Genomic DNA, 23,570 nt, shown 5'->3' with positions numbered 1-23,570 from the left:
ACAAAGAAAGAGAATAATCTTGTGCCCAGCTGGGGTAAAACAGACAAGTTCCTTCATACAGCTTGGCACAGAAACCTTGAGTGCTCTAAATCACCCTTTGAAGAGCCCCCTTTCTTTCCATTTATTATACACAGGTCCTTGCCTTTAAGTCAGAGGATACTCATAATACCTCCTCATATTAAAGTCTAGTTATTTGCAAACCATTAAAAATCCACACAAATACTATTTTATACCTAGGTCCATTTGTGTGCTAATTTCTTGAAGAAGACTTGCAAGTTGTGTTGCCTCCAAATTAGTGAATGCAGTTTGGTAATGTGTTATCCACTGCTCAAATTCATTCAGCTTCACCTGGATTGCTTCCTGGACAGCTCTTTGTTGAGACTGCAACTGTGTGTGCTCAGAATACCTGAATTATTGAAGCCACAGAATCAAGTTAAGTATTACAAGAAAAAGAATACTTAACTATATCGAATACAAAACCCTACAGAAAAATACAACTACCTTGTCGACCAGAAAATGAACACATTCTCACCAATTATGTAAAACTTTAACAGTATTAATAATTCTGTTTACCTACAAAATAATGAATGCATATGCATATTCATGCAATTCTGAAATCCTTGATCAATTTCAAATAAACTTGAAAGCTAAAGAATTAGAAACTTGTATGAAAAGATTTTTCTGCTATTTATCAATAGCTGTATTATGTGGATTAATGTGATGGGACACCACATTCAGCACATTGTCTCTTGCCTTGACAGTCAGGTGTGGAACACTGACTAGCACAGGTTATATCGATAGAGTACGAGGCGTAGGACATAGATAAGATTATTCAGTAGGAAAACAGTTTCAGTAGTTCTTCTGTACAAGCAGCGACGTGCTGACTTTAAGAAGAGCTTTCACCCAGCTATTTATCTCTCTCATATATACATTTCTAACATTTAACTTGTAAGTGCATTACCAAATCGCAAATGGTATTGAACTGTGAGATTCCTGACAGGATTTCTGGCTCCTCTGTACCTGTGCTGAAGTGTGTGGGAGGGATGATCCACTCCTTCCGCGCCTTCCAGAAATTCTATCTCCTCCAGTAGTTTTCCTTGCAACTTTTCTACATCTGTCAACTGCTCTTGCAGGTTCAGATACTCTTCTAAACTACTGTCCAATTTTGGCAGCACAGCAAGCATTTCATCTCTGTTCTTAAACCAGTTAACCTATAACCAAGACACAGATGTTATAGAACTGGACTTAGTTCAAACAGATAAGAGAAAGTAATATACAGCAGCATTTAACCCTTCAGCGATGTTGTTCATCTAGGACTACATCCAGTGCTACAAGTACTAAAACTTAACAGACATTCTTCATTTAGATTGCTCACTAAACCTCTATTTTTATTCCTCTAGCCCAGATTTAGGCAAAACACTAAAACATGTTTTAGAATTACACACACAGAAAATGAAAACCAAATACTTGCAAGTTCCATACAAGCATATTGTATTTCCTCAATACAAACTCATTTTAGCTCAATAGAATTTGTGAACTACTTCTAATAAATGACCACCTCTTCCACCACTGCCAAAACACACATGTATTAAGTGAAAGCATAGGGCCTCATTTGGTTATAAAATAGAAATTTTTGTAGAAAACTAACCTTTATCTCGGCCACTCTTGAAGAAAACAGACTACGTGTAATATCTCTTTCCATTTCTCTTTTGCTTTGTTTGTTTTCAGCCTGCTGGCCACCACCACCATAGACAGCTCCAGCAAATCCTGCTTCACCTCCTGCTGTCCAGTCCACCAGAGGATCATAAACAAAAGCTTCAAGCAATGTAAGCAAAGTCTCTCTCCCACGCCGCATAATATGAAGGACCTGCATCACATTTTAAACATTCTGATCTTGCATTATCCTTCTATAGCAGTGGAATTTTAAGTGCAAAATGTTGTACTTGAGTAGGTACAGAAGTCCACAACCTATCCCAAGCCACTACAACTACAGAACACCACCACAATGTATACAAATGCGACAAAACTGTAGTAACATCACTAAAACTAAAGAATGCATTCTAGCCTTCCACAAAACCTCCATACTCTAGCAACAGACACTTGGAGAAGAAAACTCCCTTTTGTTCAAAGCATTTTTCTTTTTAAAACTTATCTGTCATGTTTATAAAGGACAAGTCCTGAAGAAAGAGGGCAAGTAAAACTTTACAAAGAAAGCTGCAGGAAAAACTTAACATTTTACATCTAGCACGACAAGTCCCCCTTCCCCCCCCCGAACTGTAATTGTACCATTACTTGCATATGTATTTATTTGACATTCTCTGATTTCTTAAATACCACTACAGGAAGTATCTAAAGTAAGTCCAATTAAAACCACAGCAGAAAAGACTTTATAAATCAACAGCAGAAGTTTAATAAAAAAAGTTCTAAGACAGCATTTGGCAAGTGATAGCCCTCAGTTTTCTGCAAGTTTCCCAACTTACCTGTTCACAAGAAAGCCTGAAAACCCCTTCCACTCCTGTCACTCCAAGTGCTGTCTCAATATTGTGCGTCATCCGGAACGGAACCTTCTCTGGTACCCTAAGGCTTTTTCCTTCAAGATAAAAATTTGTTTCTTTTAATCACCAAGAAGGGAAACCTTTCATTTGAATAACATATAGCATTTTTTAAATTACCTTTTTCAAAGCAAACATTATAATCTATGTGGACAACTTCTCCTGTAGTCATATCTATAAGAACATTATCCAGATGTCTGTCTCCAAGACCAATGATGTAGCCAACCATGGACATAACTGCAGTGGATCTTGCATACGACTTTAAAGAGAGTTTCAGGAAAAAATTATTTGTGGGAATCCTCTGCCAACACATTGGACTGACTACCATCTTAAAACATTTTAAGTGTAAGACAAATCAAAACCAACTTATTCCAAGCTGTCTTCTATTTGTTGTCTGATTATATTTTACAAGAGTTTTCATGTCTTAGGCTGATAATTCTAGTATAATAATGTAGAACTATCAGGTGTACACCCATTTTTCATTCCAGATGGTACAATTGCCAACCTTTCCCATTATATGAAACTTCAGCAGTGCTACCTCACCTAACTCACGAGTATCATTGCTTGAACACATCCCAGGCATTTGTTGCCCCTCATCCCATTAAAAACACAAGAGTTTCAAAGGGAAAATATATTTGTTGTAACTCACCTGCGTAACTCTCCACCATTCATCCGGTGTAGTACATGATGACCAGAGCTCCTTAGCTAGGAGATTTGGGGGAGTTGCTTCCATCAGTTCTTCTAGAACAGCCCTCATGACATTCAAGGGCCAGTCACGACGTGACACATCAAGACTAAGCCCAACTGCCTTTAAAGCAGGTCCAATTTTACTGTAGTAAAGTTCACTGGGTCTAGGCACTATTCCAGGATTCTGAGGAGTCTGGTACGAGTCCTGAGCCTAGGAAAGGTAAAAATGGCAGTTTACATATCGCAACTCATTACCACAGAAAAGTGTCCCAAATTCAGTTTTGGTGAGAATGAAATACAAAATCAACTCTTCTGAGCTGTGAAAGTCATCCTCAGTAGAGAAGTCTTTCAAAATTTGGTAGTTAAAAAAAGTCTGAATAAACTGAAAACACATTGTTTTGGCCTAACTCTACTCTTATCAAGGTAATTTCAAAAATATAAGTGAAAACTATATTTAAATGAGAATGAGAGAATGAGATTTAGAACTAAAATAATTTTAATTGAGGTTAACTGTTTGTTCAAAAGCAGTTCTCCTTGAATTCTTGTGCCAGAACAGTATATTTATGTTACATACTGATATATATATATATACACACACACACACACAAATACTTACATGGTTTCATCACCATCTGGTAAAATCCCAAGAGATATGAAACAGAACCATTTTGCATTATTACAAACAAAACACAATCCTTTTAAGACTACATTATTTAGAATTGCAAAGCAAATCTGAATAAGTGTTTCCCTTCTGATTTGTTCTAGCTGGCATCAAACATATGTTACCTTTTGTGCTTGTAAAGCAGCTTCTCGTTGTTGCCACCGCTTGTAGAGACCAAACAAAGGTGTAGCTCCATCCACCCACTGGATCAAGCCTGATCTTGTTCCTAGAGGTGTCACAGAGTAGTGCCTCGCGTGGAACCTTGGTGTCTCTTGACGGTTAATAGTAGCAAACATTGTGTTCACAATTGATAAGAATTGCATGATTCTTTCATCAAGATGCAAGTCTTCCAAACCTGGAATCAATTTATTTTGTTTAAAATTCAGTTTCTAGATAAAAAAAATTCTTCTCTTGCAGCACAAAACATGTAATTTTTTGAAATCCTACTTAATTTCAGACCATTAATAGTTTAATAAATTATGCAGATTAGGATGAGTTGTTCAGCCTAAACCTAAATGTTTACATAGCACTTACCTACTAGAATCACCAGTTTATGACAGCTCTTGGTGTAAGCAGTACACACAGCATAACGAATAGGCCTTGCCAGGAAGGCATGAAGTCTAAAGTTTGCTTCTAGGTGCTACCTTAACCTTCTGGAAAAAATGCATCCAGCTAATCCTAACAGTATGCAAGCAGAAAACTGTTCCTAAAGCAATTCTTATAAAGAAGGGGTCCGAAACACCCCGACTTAGCTTCACAAGGCCAAATTCCTTGAAAATGTATGGTGAAGTGGGAGGTGGGGATGAAAGGGAGCAGATGCTCTAAGCAACTCTTTCTCCATGTCATGCAGGCAGATAAAAATCACAACCATGCATCTTTCCAACTTCAATATAGTCTAATTTATAAAGAGACATTAACTTGTATGAGAAAATGTCAATTTCTTACCTTTGAACAGGTAGGGATAGTTCTTTCCATCTGAACCCAGGAAAAGCAGCTTTTTAGGTTTGGTTTTCGTAGGCAGGATTGTGATGGTGCTGCCCACGCTGTGAATTGTGACTGTGTCTCTGGTAGATACTTCTCCAGGAAGTGCTATTTCAGTGTTCATCATGGCAGCCAACCAAGGACTGATTTCTTCAAGTCGTAAAAGGTAACTAGCCCGCTTCTGTGCTCTTTGCTGCAAACTAAGCATAACCTATTCCACAAAAACATAGTTGTGTTTTAGGTTGAAGTTCATCTTAACAGCTAGCATTAAAAAAAACAAATAAAAACTACCACCAAAACAGACTTAATGACGGTCATTTTCCAGAAAGCATGGAGATTTTTCTTAAAATGCTTTTCACCCTTGCCACCCTACTAATCCATTTACAGCCTAGGATGAAGACGATCAAAACCTGAAAAACACCCTTTATGCAGCAAATATACCCTGCCTGGCAATAACTGCCAAAGTCATAAACAAATCAAACTCATCAAGAAGTTTGCTCCTGCATTTACAAATATTGGAGCTGTGGTCAAAGGCAGCAGCATTCAGCCACCTCCTCTTTATGTATCTGCATGCTTGCTTGTTCTGCAAAGCAGTAGGGGAACTAAAAACAAAAAGTATTTATATGAAAAACCTCGGTTCTGTCTAGCAAGACTTTTAAAAATCACCAGGTTGGTTCTAGATATTGTTTCTCCTCAGACCCATTAAAAACTAAGACAAGACCACATAACTGAAAATAAAATATCTTTGGGAAAGGTTGATCATTTGACTGTTGCTGCACAGCCCAAGGACTATGCTTAGATAACCAGAGTACCAACTTGTTAAATTTTAAATTCACTAAATTCAAAGAGCATGGAGTTTCAGAAAGACAGTATTTAAAAAAATAAAGCCCTCTGCCCCTAAAAAACTGACAGCATCCCAGACAGCAGAAGATGCAAGATTTGGAAAAATTCAAATAAATTCATTGGGTAGAAATGCAGTAATGCACAAAGGAAGACTTGTTACAGAGGCAAAAATTACTGTGCTTTAGTGTCTAGCATGCCTGTGATTGCAGAGAAGACTAACTTTCAGGCTGCAATTTTGATATGGCAAGAAACCACTGAGGGTCAAGCACATGGTGTAGCAAGGGTACCAAGAATCTCCACACTGTACTCTTAGTCTGTGAATATAATACCTCTTTAAATGGCAGCCAGCTGCTTCCAGGTTTAGCAGGGTTCAAAGGATTCTTAAGTTTCTCTAGCGCGTTTTCAATTGCATCTCCATAGTTATCCTGAAACCATTTCTCATGAGGAGTTTCTGCAGGAGCTGCAGTGATGCTCCGTACGTGTTCCAAAGCAAATACAATGGGCTTCATTAGAGCTGTATGCTTTTCACGCATGATTGCTATTTTCTCCTCTCTATTAAACAAAAAAAAGACACCAAAATTTTCTCTTAACTCCATAAAACCAAGTTATTTCATAGGCAAAGCATTAAAATAAGACTGCAAATGAGACATCTAAGAATGCATAAAAATTATTACATCTCTAAAATGAGGTCTTCAAGAATTACAGTATTAAAAGGAAGTGTATTTCATTCCACATTGAATGCATGTTCCTATGAATGACACTTTTCCCCACCCCATTTTTTAAAACTGAAACATCTGAACCGGATTCTTCACCACTGGAAACCCTGAGGAGAAGCTCAGAGCTCAAACCACTCCAAGCAACTGATTTCCTTTAATAAAAAGTTCTTCACTACTACTTCCTGAGGATGTACAGGATGTACACACTATAATGAAGGGAAAGAGAAATATTCACATCAAGCTGTTCTCCCATCCCATGTCAGCACCAACTATAGAGTTCAAGAGGCATTCCTAAGCTTAGCCAAGTGCCCAGTGAATGGCCTTCCTCTTCCACAAACTCATTCAAAGGAAGACAAAGACAGACTTACTGAACACTGAAAACCAAAAGCAGTTTAAGAAGATCTGTTTACTCCCAATACCTGTATTTACAGTAAACTCCAAAAAGATTACACGTTTCAACATCCTTGTCCTCGTTTTAGATGACTTGTAAGACAGAACTTGGAAAACTATAAGATCTCATAATCCACAACTTCACATGCACTGGGTTCTAACACATTATTGGTACAGAACATGGATTCACAAGCAGACTTGTTCTTTCTCATTCAATTAGCATACTAGCTGTAGCATCAAAATATTCTTGAAATAAGGTCACTGCCTTACAAAGCAGCAGCTAGAATAATATGAATTCAGGAGCAACACCACTGCTTGACTATATGCTTCCCCAAGAACAAACATTTGTTAGGATTATCACTTGAATTATTCAGAGACATACTTTCGTAAAGTGTTGTTGTTTTGGACCCTCTTGACTTCATCTTCCAGTTGCTGAATCCTTCTGAGGACATACATGTGCTGCTGCAGTAAAACTCCCAACCAAAGTTCATCCCAAAGAACTGTAACTCTGCGCAGCTCAGCCACTAACATCTGAACCTGTGTAAAATAAATTAGGATTCACTTATTTTTAAGAGTACTAGTATTAAGACATTGTTGTAGATGAACTTGAAAAAAGATGACAGCCTAACAGCAAAGATGCACCAAACTTTCAGTAGGTCTACCCACAAGATACATGAATTATATTTTTTTGTGGTTCAAATAAAAGCACAAGTCGTATATATTTGCATTATTTACCTGCAATACCATTGTTGGATTTGCAGCAGAGAGTTTCTCCACAATTTTGCTGTAACAATCTTGCATCATTGCTTGATCTTCATTTAATCCAACTTTTGTGTCATCCTTACTACTTTCTTGAGAAGCTGGGGGGCTCCCTCCATCACACTCACCACCCAACAGCTCTTCTCCTTGAATATTACCTAGCAAAGTAGGGATGGCAGAAGGCAGCTTGTTTCCTAAAATAAAAGCAGATTTTAAAATATTATCTACACTGTTCTGGCCTTAAAAGATACATCATTCAATACTTCATTTAGCATCAGGTCCCCATATTACATTAAGCACTAGCAAAATATACAATGATAAAATTGAAAAAACTAAATCAAATTAAAGGTATCAGTGAGGTCCCATAAAAAAGTAGTCAAGAAAAACTATCAGTTACTGAAAAAAAAACACCCCTATCATCTTACGGAGTATATAAAGATATATTAGCTTTAGTGTATTTGAACATTTATTTTTCCCTCCATACCTGAAGTCTGGGATTCACTGCTAAGTGAAATGGTACCCACTATTGCAGGATATAGTATGAGATGAGGAGAATCTTGAGCCACTCGACACAGTAAGTTGCAAATACTCTGACGAACATACACTTCTGGGTGATTCAGGCGGGAGAAAAGCTGAGGTATAATACCTTTATAAACAGGAAAAGAAGATGTGCTGACTCAATTTCAAGTGATGCATATTTTTATTTTCTTTTTAAAAGCAGGCTGGTTTTTCATTGAGGGAACATAAACGTCTAGTTTCCCAATAAAAACTTCTTTTAAATAACTGCTTTGCACAGTCCACACAGTAGCTTATTTTCTTCTACTATTCAAATACAGAATCCTTTAGTCAAGCACTAGGAATTGAGTTTTGCACACTTATCTGTCACATAATTTTTCAAAAATAAGGGGACTCACATTAGTAGCTCTTGAAGTTAGCATAACTGGATGTTTCAAGAGAAAGTAGAGTTTTACAATAGCTGGCCTCCTTTCCTGCTGCCTTCCACGCTTTAACTCAATAACCTTTTATGGGGAAGTCCCTGAGCAACCTGGACCAGTAGTGTAGTGACAAACAACTATTTGAGATACCTGGCTATACCCACACATCCTTCTCTGAACTGCATTTCAAACCATAGCTAAGAAAATACTAGTTGCTTGTGGTTTTTTTTAAGGTGGTAATATAATGTAATATTTGACAAACTACATCTCCTTTCCCCTTTCAATGCCTTAAGGCACAGGAGGGAGGGAAACAGAATCTATGCCACCTATCTATTTTAAGATCAGAATACATGGTAGACAAATGCCTTCAATGAAATTATTTAGTAAAAGCCAGGCCCTCTTTCCATCATGCTTAAATAAAAATGCTATGAAAGGACAATGATACCTTTCTGCCTGTGTTTAGAGAAAATGCATCAAAATTCATTTTAATAACTAGATAACATATATTTACCTCTCCAAGGAGCAGTAGGTGTAGTTTCTAGCCCATGCTCCAGATACTGTCTAAGCTCTCCAGCATGTTTCACAAGCAATCGTAACAGTCTTAGAGTTGCCATCACAATAACATCATCAGTGCTTTGCTCAGAAGTATTTCTTAAGTGCAGCCTGGGATCATCTTCATCAAGTGGAACCTTGAAAGAAAGAAATACTCCTCTAAGCTAAGTATACAGTTCATATCATATAGAAAAGTCTCTGACTGAATTTCCTCATCAGCACAAACACTAACCTGACCAGCATTGAGTTTGAGGAAAGTAAAGTATGCACTGCAGGAGAGTTTATAGAGACTGAAGATTCTGTCTACAACTTTCCTCCAAACTTTAATTAACCCTTCTGTTGCGTTTTCATCAAGATCTGAAAGCCAGGGACAACTTGTTAATAACTGACGCCATATAACATCCACCATATCATCTTCTTCATTGTCTTCATTTTCAGTGATTTGTAGAGTCATATCTTCATCCTAAATGCAAATAAAGAGAAAACAGATTTAAGTCCTCCAACCATTTCTACAAGCAATATTAGTTCCTAATCCAGTTTTTGTCTAGGCAACTGATGCAACTGCACATACTTGATCATATTACCGTAGTCCACAGACGTGTTACCACTTAGCTAGGAGATTGTTTCTTAAGAGGACTCTTGTCTGAATTTTAAACTTGAAAACATTTACAAGAGTCAAGAATCACAAGTAGAGGAAAAATAACATTCACACTGAAGTTAAACATTTTTTAAACAAGCAAATTTACACTTACTTGAATCCCAGCTGGACGACACACTGCTTGCCCAAGAATCCCATAGATTTTCTCTTTATCTTCTTCTGCAACGTTGTCTGGAAGCAAGTTCTGAACCTCAGATTTTTCCCGGGGCAGAAGACGAACACCTTCTCCCTGACTGTAACAATTAATGAATTACTGATCCCCAATATATTAGTACTCACAGAGCTACTGAACCCATTAAGACTGTGCATATAAAATTTATTGAAGGAAGAAATCTTCATCCTTATCTCAGAATTAAACTTCTTTTTAAAGAGGGCAATAATCAAGAGAACATTCAGTTCTCTGATCACATGCAACTTCAGACCCCAAAGAACAGTAACCAAACACAAAGCTAGGGTTTATCTTAAGAAAACTAACTGTGCCATTTAAGTTTAAACATTAGGATGAATTTACCTAGCATTATCGACTACTTTCCGTCCCCATCTATAAGCCCAGCTAGCCAGGGCTGCCCAAGACTTGGCTACTTCAGGTGCCTGTACCGAAGACAAGTGATACAGCTGTCCCAAGATGAAGTCAGGTTCTCCAACTCCAATATTTACTGTGATGGGAGAAAAGAGCAATACATGTTATGATGCAAAGTCTACGTCTAATTTCTTTAGCATAGAGAATAACACTGTAAAGTATGTAGTATTTTTTTCAGTCAAGTTAGTACCCAAGAGGAAAATTTTCAAAAAGGAAATTACTTTTCAGTTCTGACACAGACTGCAAAACAAAGACCAGTTTTTCATTTGCTAACGACCACTGCCTATACCCTACAATTGCTTTCTCCTTCACAGAAAGAATGGAACTGAGGCAAGAAACTCATGGTCTCCAAAACAGCAAGATAATGCAGGAACAGACTTTTATGAAGTACCTAGGGCAGTGTGTTTATTTGTGTATATATATATATATTTTCTTCACTGTCAAGTCAAAGCACCTACCACTCAACATCCATTAACAGATGTTAAAATAATTCTGACCCTGCAAGACAGGAATTAAGTTATTTATGAAATCCATGTCTAAGCAAAGAAATAACTTTATCTTGACATTTGAAGAAAAGTCTGCTGAAAACTAGGAATTTAGGGTACATTTTGGGGCAACAGAAGTGTTCAAATTAAGTATAGGTTTTCTTGTTATCTTTAATCTAAAGGTAACAGCTTTTCACAATTATCAAGGCCTTAAAAAAATAAATCCTGATGACACTTAATCTGAAAGATTTCATTCAAACTTTAGCAAACACAGGAGCCGAAAGCAGACAACAACATAACAAAAATTAATAGCCTCCTCAACATAAGATAAATGCATTCCAGTTTCTTCTCCAGCCACCATCACTTGAATCAGAAAAATGTGAAAGAAATATGAGACAACAACCTTAAGGTGTTTGGGGTTTTTAACTGTGTATAGCTACCTATTGCACAAAGCACACAGTGTTTATACATGTATTAGGAAAACAAATACATGAGTGATGGAGCACTTAGTGTTTATCAGTGTAAATGATGCTATCCCTCAGTGGAATCATTAGTAAATAATTTAACAAAGCATGAGTGAGAACAAATCTACCTGTAGATTCACTTTCAATCCTAGGATATTCCTCTTCTAGCGTATTAACAGCTGGGAGATCAATCAAATTACATATGTTTTTAGACAGGGTAGACAGACCAGTGTGATTCTGCTGCTGTCGAGCTCTATATACTTGTTTCAACTGTCCTGAAATTTCTTTCCATTCTGCTTGAATCCATTTAGCCAGCGTGAGAATAGATTTAGCAACTGCATATTCAGCTTTGGCAGATTTGCAAAAGGATATGGCACAAGAACTCAGCATTTCCATGGCATGTGTTGACTGACCTGCATATCATGAAAAGCGTATTTTCAGTTAAGTGTTTAGTCAAAACACTTCTGAAATTCAGCATATTCAGATACGGCTGGTAACAATGTATTTTTACAGAGAAAATTCTCTTTTGACGTTAAAAATTACAAGTAACAAAAGACTTGTGAGAACACTTTCAGACTGAGACAACAGTTAATAGGATGAAATTAGTTCCTAATGATACTGTTCTACAATTTCTTCAAGGTCAGGGGAATTAGCATGGTTATAAGGACAAGAAGCTCAAATATCTACAGTGTCATTAGCAAATACTCACCTGCTGTGTATAACAATTTTGTTTTCTCAATATCAAGTTCAGGACCCCATTTTTCATCTATCTGACCTGGTGCAGACAATTTTTTGAAGTGCTGGACTAAGTCTTGTGCAGTGGTGGTTTTTCCTAGCTGAACTTCACTGCACTGGGCAAGCAGTCGTGTAGCTAGAGCAATATTTCCTCTCTTCCGTGCAAATTTTGCTGCTGTTAAGCCCAGCTCCATTAGATGGCTTTTAATTGGGACTGTTGGTTCTGCAGAAGAAACCAAGACATTGTAAACAAAAATATTAAACAAACAATAATTGCACCTACATTATATACATAGTTTCTGTCCAATCTATTCCATATATAGCCATCAGTAAAAAATTGCTCAGGCCTTTTATACTTCCTAACACCTTCACGAATTTGGATGACTTCTGCCTAGAACGTTAATATACCTCATCCAAAACAAAAAAAGTATTTCCACAGATTATCTGTTGGGCAAAAATGTATTTTTTTAACAATAAGCAGTCTTCTTAACTAAGAAATCTACTTGTCCCCGATACAATTTTTCTCCCATTGCCTTTTATCATACTGTATATTTAAATGCCTTCTGACTGGTTTTAAAGACCCATTATTGATAGTGCTGAAGTGTTCGGAAGTGAAAGTATTTAAAGTATGAAGAGATGAGCAAGTAAAAGTGTAACCAGAGGAGTAAGTGTAGAATTGCTAAGCATTTCGGAATAATTTTTGTTCTTTTTAACAGTCTACATTACAGTAGTAATTGAGACTCCCAGTTATAAACAAGTCATGCAAATAACCAGAACTTGGCTTTTTAAAAGTAATCCACCTAAAATAATAGAAAAAGACACAACTGCTGCTTTCAGCAGATTTAAGTTTACTTTTCATAACACTAAAGTAAGAGCTTTTATACCTTTAAGTTTTTCCATCAGTTGATTCTGGTACACTGTGTACCTCAGTGCATGCATCCATGGCCTTACATCATGTTGTTTGCATGACCTCAAAGCATCATTGAAGAGAGGTATAAGACAGTCCTGAAAGAGGCATAGAAATTGCACAGTTGTCATGACACATCTTTACCAAAATGTATTTTTATTTATTAAAACCAATGAGCATTTTTGTGCAGAGCTTTCTTATTTGTATTAGTAGCCGCTCTATCGTTAACTAATAAAGTGCAACTATTTTATTCAACTCTAGAAAGACATGCTTGATTTTGAGAGGACAACTCTAAGAATAGCTTAAAATCAAGTAGATCTGTTTTCTGGACAACATGATTAGAAATTAGAACTAGATCATTCATACTGTTTGAAGTTTGACATGGAGTTTTTAATTGCTGAAGTGATTGTTTTTTGATAAATATTTTAAAGTTACTTTTAAAGTAAATTACACGTGTTGTAGGAATAAGTGCTACAAAGTATTTAGAGATGAAACAGCAACACTTCTCTAAAAAGCAACAACCAACAAAACTTTAAAAATACTACAAGTGTAACTGAAGGAGATAGTATAACTATAAAAAGAAGTCAAATTGAAGTATATTTAAAAAAAAACCTGCGTCAAGGCACATTAGAAAACTATGTGTCTTTAGCTAGAAAACTAACAGGTCTTTTTATAGTATGATTAAGAACGCTTAAAAAGATTAATATAAGTTCTATATGCAAAACTTCATGACCTGACATGGAAAAAGACATTACTCCTATTTAGGTTTTAAACACAGACCTACCTCTGATGTCAGCCTGTTGGATACAGTATTTTCCAAAGCAGAAGAACAATACAACTGAAGAGTGCTCAATACTGGTAAAGACTGAGACACGGTGAGTGTGGAAAGTCTTAAAGGGCCAATAGCGATTCGTGATGTTTGCTTTAAGTACTTAATAACATTTCTGAAATGAAGAATCAGAACAGCCATTTTTTTCAGCTAGACTTTAAGAATAAACAGTGGTCTCAAAATTACTGAAGAAAAAGCAAATTCAACATCTTCAAAGAGATGAGAAGATCTTGCAATATCACACACAAGTGCCACTATGATACTTTAATTAAATCAACAAGCAGCAGTACTTATCAACTTAAAGAACTACATAATCTCCAAGTTAAACAGTCTTGTTTTTCTTCAGTAAGCTTATAACTCACAACACCTAAAACTGGTAGCAAACTACCACAGATGCTGAAGTACAAAGCAGAGTAGGCTTTTCACAAACTTACGTTTAACAAATAGAACAGCTTTTCACAGTATATTACATTCTTTCATTCAAAGCACATTTCAACTTACTCTGATATTGACTGCCACTTTTGCTCCTGTTCTATGTGGTTTACAGCTGTTGCCAGACATACTGAACTTCTCAAAAGCTGTACTTCAACGGCTTTTTGAAGTTCTCTTGGATCAGGACTTAGCATATTAGGGAGGAGCTTCTTCATGTCTACATGGAGATTAAACAATTGAAACCAACTAGAATTGCCAAATTTTTATCAAGCGTCACTGAGAATGCATTTTTGAAAGCAAGGAAGTTTGGAAAAAAAAAACTTCTTTAATATATATATTTAATATATATATGCATTCATATTAGAAATTGATGATAAATTACTTATAAACAAACACATTAACTCCAGAAAATACACCTGTATCAACAGTTACAATGACCACTGTCAATCATTTTGAAGCTCGATTCATAAACATCACGGTCAGTCCACTGAACACAGCAAACTGCATTCAGAAGGTCAGTCTCTCATTTATAGAGACAGACACATGAAGAAATATTTACTTTTGTATTTGAAGTAATGTTAATTTAGGTGTGTATACCTATTTTTTCTTTGGATCCCCCTGCAAGTAGGTTGATATTTTCTCCTGGTAATAATTCTAGTTGTTCAGTGCATTCAGTAAGTTGTCCAGACTCAAAGCTGCTCAGAGATCTGCAATTCAATGTTTATAGTTTTATTTTCACATTTCTTACTTCATTGCAGTTGATAAGTGTCTTATATAGCTAAAAAGAAAGACTCAAGCCTAACTCAAAATCCTACAGAGCACTAATGATTAATCCTAAGCAAAAATACCAACTTTCACATAGATCAGTAAGAGACAATAGTACTGCACCAACTGGGCAAATTCAGTATCAAAGTGAAAGGAAAAAAACCCACACCTCCCCGGCTGTGAAGCTTTTATCATCACACTATATATAATACTCTACCACCACAGCCAGGAAGAAAAAATTTGGTTTTAAACTCTTTCCAAAGTCAAATCAAGAAAACCCCAAAACTCTTTCCCCTGCACAGAAAAATAAGTTTGGGGGCAGAATTTCATGAGGTGATGGTTTCATCACTTCAGTTTACACAAAACCAAACTACCAGAAATACTGGAATATCGTGCAGGTCGTGGATCATCCAAATTTATATTGTTTAATGGCCTGAAGCAGCAAATTTAATTTTTCCCTCATTATTCCACATTAGGAAATAATGGAAATAATTTGGGCATTATAGATTTTTACGGAACTACACAAAAAAAGGGAATAAAAGGTTAACAGGCTTGACGACTCTGAAATACAGAAGATTCAAAGGTTCAATATTCTTGTTACTATCCACTGAAGGAGAATTATCTAAGTATCTGCATCAGAAAAGAACAGAAGTATTCAGCATGTGAAAACTCCCCCTTCTGCTGAATAATTTTGATTGTCATTACTACACAGGGTCGCTTATCTGCCTGCTCAGGAGTGGAGGAGTCAACGTGCTCCGCATCCTCAGGAGCTCTTTACAGGATTTTTCTGATGATTTAGTATCTTTACTTCCAGTAATTACCTGGATGAAAATTAACTCAAGCCCGTCAAAACAACCAGACCTCTGCATCATTACAGCAAGTACTTGCGATGTTTATCATTACAGTGGGTTTAGTTTACAAAACCACAAAACATTCAGAAAATGACACATTCTCACATCTGTGACAAGCACTCCCTTTCCTAATGGATTAAATGCACAACACTGAGTTACTGCAGTAAGGAAAAGGATCAGCCCTTTCTCTGACAAAAGTAGTCATCTTTTCAGACCTGCAAGATTTTATTTTGAAGCTTCCTTCTATGCTTTTATTTTCAAGTCAACAAGTTTCAGCCAAGAGGATTTTACAATCTTCACCACAATAGTACAGGGATAGAAAGTAATGAAGTTGTCAAATGAAACAGAAAGGACCCTTAAACATTGAGGGAGTATTTCAACATCACGAAGAATTTTCAAGAACCAGACAAATATCAAGGGTTAGGAAATAAATGCACAAACAACAATTCTATGTTCCATTAAAAAAAATGGAACCAAAAAAATGTAAGCAGCCAAGACCACCTCTTTAATATACTTTTTACATTCAACTACTGAATTAAAATATTTTTGAAGAACTGTACCACTGAGATAATTTTTTTTTACTATTAAGTTGTACAAAAGGATGCATCTTCTACCAATAGAAGTAGAATAAATTTTCTTTTACTTTCAATGAAAAGATGGTTTTCTTGAACACTAAGAAACCTTAGCAGTCAGAAAGTCATAGTAACTATTTAGAATTATGTTACCTCTTTATTTATCTGCATGGCTAGTAAATATCATGGCCAAGTTTTCCCTCTCTGAACACAACTTTCTTCTTATCATGCCTCTATTTCAATAACATCTGGTTTCTAAAATCCATAAAAACTTTAGTATTTCAGTTCTAAGATACGGAACTGTAAGACGCTGCTGAATAAATTCATTATATGCTTACTTTATGTAGTTAAAATCTGCTTTCAGATTGATTGAGGTATTACTATTGCTTTTCTTCAATTCATGGACCATATTCTGCCACTCCTGAACAGCAGACCAGTCAGCAATGGAAATGTAACATTCACATGCTTTGTTACCCAAGTAGTTTATAACTTCAGGTGAAGAGTCACTTGGCTTAGTCAGAACAGTTTTTCTAGTTTCTCCTGTGAAACAGCAAAAAAAAAAAGTACATATACTTTAATATATATTTATGCTTATATATTTTTAAATAGCAATTCTATTACTCAAATGTAATTTCTGTGTCTTTTGTCAAGAAAACCACTTAATTTTAAAAAAAAAAATAAAATCAAGTAGTTATATAACATTTACAGTATTCTTCTTTCACTTAAAAAAAACCAGAACCTTTTCAAAGGAGATTTTGGAAGAATTTAGTCCATTTCTGTAAAGAAGCATCAAAACAGATAAACAGAGTAACTAGAATTAAGAACAAAGAAGGCCCCTTTTCAAAGACAAAACTGAATACTGAAACCAAGTCTCAGTAATTAAAACACTTTAACTAGTGCATTTACGATATAATTGTATCACAAATAATAAGCCTTAAGTCATGATCTAAAATAATTTAGCATTCAATTTGTAAGTTACAAAGTATTTTACTATTATTTTTAATTTCATTCATCCAGACCTCAATACTGCAAACCTTCTATGCATACTACTGGTTTCAACGGCATTACCAGTTCAGTTTAACTGCAAACAGAAATAGATGTTCAGATTTAAGAATTAGACACCATCACTACCACGGCTATATCAACAAACATTCCAATTTTATGTACATACAGTAACAATATTGTATTTCTTCTAAAAAGAAAACAATAAATACCGACCATTCAAGGAATGCTTTGGGCTGGCATTATTCACACTGTTTGAATTGGCCAACTTCAGAACAGTTTTGTCAAAGCCTGTTATGCAGCAATCCACTCCTGTCATGGAGCACAGGTGCTCCTGATACTCCGCAGTTGCTTTTTCAAACCTTAAATGGTTGAATATTTTAGTCAGCATTTTACAGAACCAGTTTTCTTTTTTGGTAAATAGAATATATTTTAAACATTTCTTTAGCACAATACTCAAAAAGTTCATGTCACCTTCAGCAAAAGGAAAGGATAACGTAGAATACATGTTTGCCATCTGAATTTCCAGGTTATAGCACAGTATAAAAACTTTTCCATTCAGGTTTTAATGCCAACTTCAAACCAAGTACAGATTAAAGGAGACAATTAAGTTTTTTATTTGCCTGCCACACTTTTTATGTGAATGAGTAAACCTGAATACTGATTAACTATGTATCATTTAAGAGAGGATTGTAAAACTGGGTCTAGGGCAACAATTCACACCTTAAACTTGACATTTCTGAGAAACTTCTCACATGTTACAAAGCTGCACGTTATTTTAAGTAATCTAACAAAAATGGTAGAGTTGTAAATGCAAAACCTTATTTTTTTGTTTTGTTGTGGTAATCTTACATTGCAGGTAAATAATGACAGGTGTCCCTTTTTTGTTTCATACAGAACAAAGGATGCATTCCTTTAAGGAGCTGAAAACACCAAAAGGCAGGCATATCCCACCTGGAACACTGATCCACTTATTTGTACCTGCAGCCAAAGATTCTACTTCAATAGACGTAGAAGCTACATTTTCAAAACTGAACTAAAACTGCAAAACATCTCCCTTGGAGTCCCTCTCTTTGCAAACTATAGCAGGTAACCAGATCACACCATTGGTCAGAAACTTCATTAGAAAATATTTAAGTTAATAATATTTTGCAATGGAAAATTAAACACAATATGAAAATAGTATTGCTGGGTATGAAAAACCAAGAAAAAACAGCTTAGAAACACCATTTATATTAAATTCCTGGTAATTTAGTTAAAAGTTAAAGTACCTAAAAACACTGAATGCATTGGGTATCTCTGAAAGACACAATGACTTGGACATGGAAATTACATCAACAGCCTTGATTCACACCACAATTTAAAAGATTCAGAAGCAGAACTATGCATAAGAAGGAAAAAGTGTCCAAGTTTGTAACATTGTTATCTGAGAAAACTTACCGCCCTTCTGCTTGGAGAGCTACAGAATTGATCCAGGCAAGACTCTTCCCAAGTACAGCAGAAGACCAGACAGCGATACCCTGAATAGCTTCAGGACAGTGAAGCTCACATAATGCTTCTACTAGCATCGTAATTGTCACCTCCAATTCATTTCCCTAAAACCAAACCGAAAGCTTTATTAGAGAAGTCTCACATAAAATAAAAGCTATATACACGCTTAAATACTTGGAAATAGTAAAATAGTATTTCATTATATGCATCTACAAGTGAAGTGCTTTGCATATTCATCCATTACACTGCTTTTGGAAAAGCAGGGGAGCTAAGGGAAGAGGATATGCTGTGAATCCATAGCCTAAATGTCAGCAGTTAGCAATCACTATGTGATGGCCTATATCTATGTAAGTATGAGAATTCTTAAAGAGGCAGGAAGCAAATCTATCAAACCTCCTTTGTTAAAATATTTAAGCAAATCAAGTCATGTACTGAAGAAACTATTCAGCCTTTTTAAGAAGGCTTAACCATTTTATCTACTGATCTCACCCAGCACTTACCTGCTAGCTGCTTACAGAGGAAGGATACCCTCACGATACATCCTCCCTGCCCATACCCACAGGTAAGCAGAGACATTACACTGCCACAAGCTCAGGAAGGCCACACTAATATAACAGCAGTTTCATAAGGTTTAAGCAGAATCTTCCACTTAAAAAGAATTGCTCAATTCCAACTGTGAACAACCTACAGCACTCATTTACTTATAGTATTTGACCACATATATACAGTACATCCTAACCTCCAACATACAGTATCGCTTAACCACAAAAGTCTGTCAATACAGAAGCATGTCTGTACAACACAGTCTTTTACCACTTGGTTTAATAACTACTGATTGCCTTAGCTTAGTTCTTTTAGAATGACGTGGAAATATTTTTGCAATAGCCTACAGAGCTTGAGAAGAGATTACCTGAGAAATACTATTGTTAGTTTTCATTTCTGTGAGTAAATCAAAGCCATGCCTGACTGTCACAGCAGGCTGGCCGGCCAGCAACCCAACTCTCATGATGGAAAGTCTAATCCGCGTGAGCCAGTCTTGGCATGTCTGACGATTAGTATAAAAGAATGTCCTGATAACCTTTAAAGACAGAAAAGGTAAGTTTTACAACACCATTCTGCATGAATCAAAACAGTTACATTAAGTACTTAAATACTTACAACAATCAGTCAGGACAGGTAGTTGAGTTTTCAATTGAGAGATGATGAAAGAGGTAAAATTCTGCATCTTCCGTTTTATTAATGAAGATGGTTTGAAATCATGCATAGCCCACAACTGGCCAGGCATACTTGCAAGCTAAAAATCTTGAAGTAAACCGACTATTAACTGTACATTACTACCAAAGTCTGCTAATTAAATAGCTTATTTCAACAGTGAAGAGCACTTTGCAGTTAGAACTACACAAAAGGGTATGTTGTTTATAAATAATTACTGTACTCCTCAAAAAGCAATTTAAAGCCTCAAATAATTGTATTACTTTATAACAGGACTGCTGGCAATCTACAAATAAGTGACTACTACAAATCAGACTTACTACACACTTGATTGATTTTGTACCACTATACAAGCTGGTACTCCAGAAATAAGTCCTGTTTTCACGTTTCTCTAGGAATAAGCCAAAGTCAAAGTCAGACAAATTACAGTCTCCAACTTTGTTTAAGAAGTTTTTCTCAATTTCCACAGTCAAGACCTGAACAACCTTGAAAACACTGTTCATTCAATAGACTTTCAAGTAACATCAGCACCATAAGACAGACAAACCTTGGGTGGAGAGGTAAGGGCATTGGCACATCCTTCATAAGCATTGTACATCAATTTTTCCAAGTTCTCCAGATACTGTAGAAGGAGAACAAGCCTAAGCTGGTTGCTACTGTGTCCTTCATCGTTGTCTGCAGTAGTCCACTGGCTAACATCTTGGTCAGGGTTTAACGTATGGGCTGCAAGACTCCTAATAATACCTAAGCATTTTACCAAAACATGGGAAAAAAAAAAGTTACCAGAAGTACTTTATTTAAGTGTGTCAAGGCATAGCAATGATCTCTCAAAATCTCTCAAAAGTTAACAATAATTATGCAACTGCTCTTTTGCAATTACATTTCTTGATGTGTCAGTCAAAAACATGCTAAAAATCTATAATCACTGAAAAACAAAGCCACTGCACTTCTTGCCTTGGACACAAAGTTCTTAGCTGCTCAACCTTACAAAAAAAAATCCCATGAAAATAACCTATATTTTTTACATTACCTTCAATTGTTTGAAATGTATCTTGGGCTCTACCCAGAGGAGTTCGTAACTTCGAAAGAACAGTAAACTGAGCTGCTTCCCAAACAGCCCATTGCCAAAGAACAGCATCAGTCTTCAACAGATTACGAGGGATGGTTGGCTGATCTCTCTTATCTAGTCTTTGACAGCTATAGAATAACCTTTCTAACCAATTATCCTTCCTGAAAGAAAACATCAGCACATTAACACAAATTCACGTGGCAACAAGTTTATATTGCACACACTTCAGCCCCCTGTTGCCCTCAAGTCTTTCATATGATTATTTCCAAGCAGCAATGTACATAGGCAATTATGCAAAAAAGGTGTGCATTTGAAGATACTTATAAATACTTCAAATATAAAAGTAAATGACTGAAGGTAAATCAATGTAATTTGTAAACATAATTACAAATTTAAAACTAAATACGGTTTTGAATTGTTTGCTATAAATTCAACATCCATGGATTTCAGTTTTAAAAGCTCTTACCCAGTTCGGTGAGAGTTTCCATACAAAATAAAACTAATGACATCAGAGAAATCCTGTGGGTGGAATGTATTACTTGGAGCTTTGCTCATATGACTTCTTATAGCCAAAGAAATTTCTTGTATTTCTGTGTGGGTACGGTTACTACAGGAAGAGAGAGAGAAAACAACCCATGTTACAATGCACTTGAATACATCAAAAGAAGTTGTGCAAAAAAGTTACACACACACACACACACGCAATGACTGGAAATAAGTATATTCTCTGGTGCTTTCAAAAGTTCAGGCCTGAGACAATTTGCAGGAGGTAATATTGCTGAAGCTCTGGATAACATGTACCTTACAAGTATTCATATTTGCTACAGGAAGTGTTGCATAGTTTATCAGATTTGTTAATTACTTTGTGTACTACCTACTGTTCTCAGACCTGCAAAGTAAGAGATAGAAGACACTCCATGCAGCCATACTTTAAAAATCTAAAAGCATGACAACATTCAACTGGCTTTATTTTTCAAATATGTCATTGAAGTTAATTTCAACAACTTACCTCAACACAACATCTAAAGGAATCGACTTCAGAAGTTTTCCAAAAGTTTGTCTTACACGAGCACCACTATGTACTAGTTGAACACGACACACATCAACACATCTGCATCACCAAAAAGGAAAAAGAAAGGTGGTAACATTTCCATTAACAGCATAATTCAAATATTATACAGAATTCTGTGCAAGTACCTTTGTAAAAGGTCATCTGGGAGGGAGGAAGACAGGGCATGGAGACTACTACATGCTTGAAGACAAATGTTCATATCATCCAGAAGGGCTGAATTAAGGAATTGAAAGAAAAAAAAAAGTTATTCTTCCTAGAATTAGGTAATTTATGCATTACTCTGTTTGCGGTAGAACATCTGCATACATTACAGCATAGCTGGCAGGAGACAGAGGCTTCAAGCAAAACTTTTTCATTGACTAGTTTTACTGTAAGCAAGTATATGACTAGTAACAAAGTCACTTGTGATAAATGTTCTCATGGGTCTTTTCCGACAGCTGACAGATTAGTCCTTCCTATGGTCCCCATACACTGGCGTTGTACACAATACATTTCAATAGAAAAAAAGGAAGGTGAAGTTGTAACTCCTGGCCTTGGGAAGTTACTGCTCTTGCTAGTATTATGGTGCTAAAAGCATTTGTTCCCATATTTCTGTTTCCAGGTTTTGAAATCCAAAACAAACAATACATCACATTATGGAACGGTTCCATTGCTTTTGATAAAATATAATGCAATCTTACAAGTAAGATTTGGCACATCACTGACATTTTTGGTAGATGCTTTTCACAATTTCACAATCACAAATTGTTACTCAAGGACAATAAATTGTTTGCATAAGTAATAGGTAGGGATGCACTTGAGGAAAAATACAGGAGTGTAAGTTTTTGTGCAATACAAACTGGAAGCCTACCCAAAAGTAAATTAAACAACAAGTAGTTACAGCTATCGGTGGTATATGACATGGTCACTTAATTATGCCAAGTAAAAGACAGTTAAGTAAAAATATGTGATATCTTACTGTTTGCCAAAAGTCCTTTACAAAATTTATGAAAAGATGGGAGAGAAAATAACGGTGCATATGTTTCTGATTTTTTCATCAGAACAGCCACTTCCAAAGCCCATGTCATAAGTAGTTTCCTTCAAAAAACAAAAGTGTTAGTCACTCTTTACTGTTACAGAAAGATATCTTTCAATATAACTTAAACTACTTTACATTACAGATGAGTATTATACCAGAACTCTTTTTTTTTTTTTTTTTTTTTTTTAACAGCAGCTTTTGGAACATTAAAACGCTCCCTAGCTTTCACAACATTTTGGTAATACAGGGTTGTAACTATGGTAAAAGGGTACTACTACTGAACAAAAACCTTTTTTCAGTAAGCTTGGATAGCTCTGCTTTTACTGTATAGATCTTACGATGGCTTCAATTT

At 35.9% G+C, this 23,570-nt stretch overlaps 1 protein-coding gene across 2 annotated transcripts in view; it reads right to left on the bottom strand.

Annotated features, from left to right (window-relative positions):
- The window catches only part of SMG1 (SMG1 nonsense mediated mRNA decay associated PI3K related kinase), a 67,415-nt gene that overhangs the window by 13,114 nt on the left and 30,731 nt on the right, over positions 1 to 23,570 (bottom strand). For both annotated transcript variants that reach the window (XM_055707474.1, XM_055707475.1), the window contains 32 exons: positions 23,159 to 23,277; positions 22,326 to 22,413; positions 22,138 to 22,239; positions 21,595 to 21,735; positions 21,090 to 21,289; positions 20,607 to 20,803; positions 19,758 to 19,925; positions 18,797 to 18,951; positions 17,573 to 17,718; positions 16,693 to 16,894; positions 14,764 to 14,873; positions 14,236 to 14,383; positions 13,690 to 13,849; positions 12,883 to 13,003; positions 11,973 to 12,221; positions 11,392 to 11,676; positions 10,246 to 10,390; positions 9,829 to 9,967; positions 9,309 to 9,539; positions 9,036 to 9,213; positions 8,074 to 8,235; positions 7,566 to 7,783; positions 7,213 to 7,367; positions 6,054 to 6,276; positions 4,846 to 5,092; positions 4,026 to 4,255; positions 3,202 to 3,450; positions 2,673 to 2,811; positions 2,481 to 2,590; positions 1,649 to 1,867; positions 1,021 to 1,211; positions 234 to 406 (listed from right to left, as the gene is read on the bottom strand). In XM_055707474.1, coding sequence (XP_055563449.1) covers positions 234 to 406; positions 1,021 to 1,211; positions 1,649 to 1,867; positions 2,481 to 2,590; positions 2,673 to 2,811; positions 3,202 to 3,450; positions 4,026 to 4,255; positions 4,846 to 5,092; positions 6,054 to 6,276; positions 7,213 to 7,367; positions 7,566 to 7,783; positions 8,074 to 8,235; positions 9,036 to 9,213; positions 9,309 to 9,539; positions 9,829 to 9,967; positions 10,246 to 10,390; positions 11,392 to 11,676; positions 11,973 to 12,221; positions 12,883 to 13,003; positions 13,690 to 13,849; positions 14,236 to 14,383; positions 14,764 to 14,873; positions 16,693 to 16,894; positions 17,573 to 17,718; positions 18,797 to 18,951; positions 19,758 to 19,925; positions 20,607 to 20,803; positions 21,090 to 21,289; positions 21,595 to 21,735; positions 22,138 to 22,239; positions 22,326 to 22,413; positions 23,159 to 23,277 — 5,600 coding nt within the window. The remainder of the gene's footprint in view (positions 1 to 233; positions 407 to 1,020; positions 1,212 to 1,648; positions 1,868 to 2,480; positions 2,591 to 2,672; positions 2,812 to 3,201; positions 3,451 to 4,025; positions 4,256 to 4,845; positions 5,093 to 6,053; positions 6,277 to 7,212; positions 7,368 to 7,565; positions 7,784 to 8,073; positions 8,236 to 9,035; positions 9,214 to 9,308; positions 9,540 to 9,828; positions 9,968 to 10,245; positions 10,391 to 11,391; positions 11,677 to 11,972; positions 12,222 to 12,882; positions 13,004 to 13,689; positions 13,850 to 14,235; positions 14,384 to 14,763; positions 14,874 to 16,692; positions 16,895 to 17,572; positions 17,719 to 18,796; positions 18,952 to 19,757; positions 19,926 to 20,606; positions 20,804 to 21,089; positions 21,290 to 21,594; positions 21,736 to 22,137; positions 22,240 to 22,325; positions 22,414 to 23,158; positions 23,278 to 23,570) is intronic.

This window comes from Falco cherrug, chromosome 4 (assembly GCF_023634085.1).
Source record: "Falco cherrug isolate bFalChe1 chromosome 4, bFalChe1.pri, whole genome shotgun sequence".
Classification (NCBI taxonomy): domain Eukaryota; kingdom Metazoa; phylum Chordata; class Aves; order Falconiformes; family Falconidae; genus Falco; species Falco cherrug.
The sequence above is the reverse complement of the archived record's forward strand: the minus strand, read 5'-3'. Positions and strand labels throughout refer to the sequence as shown.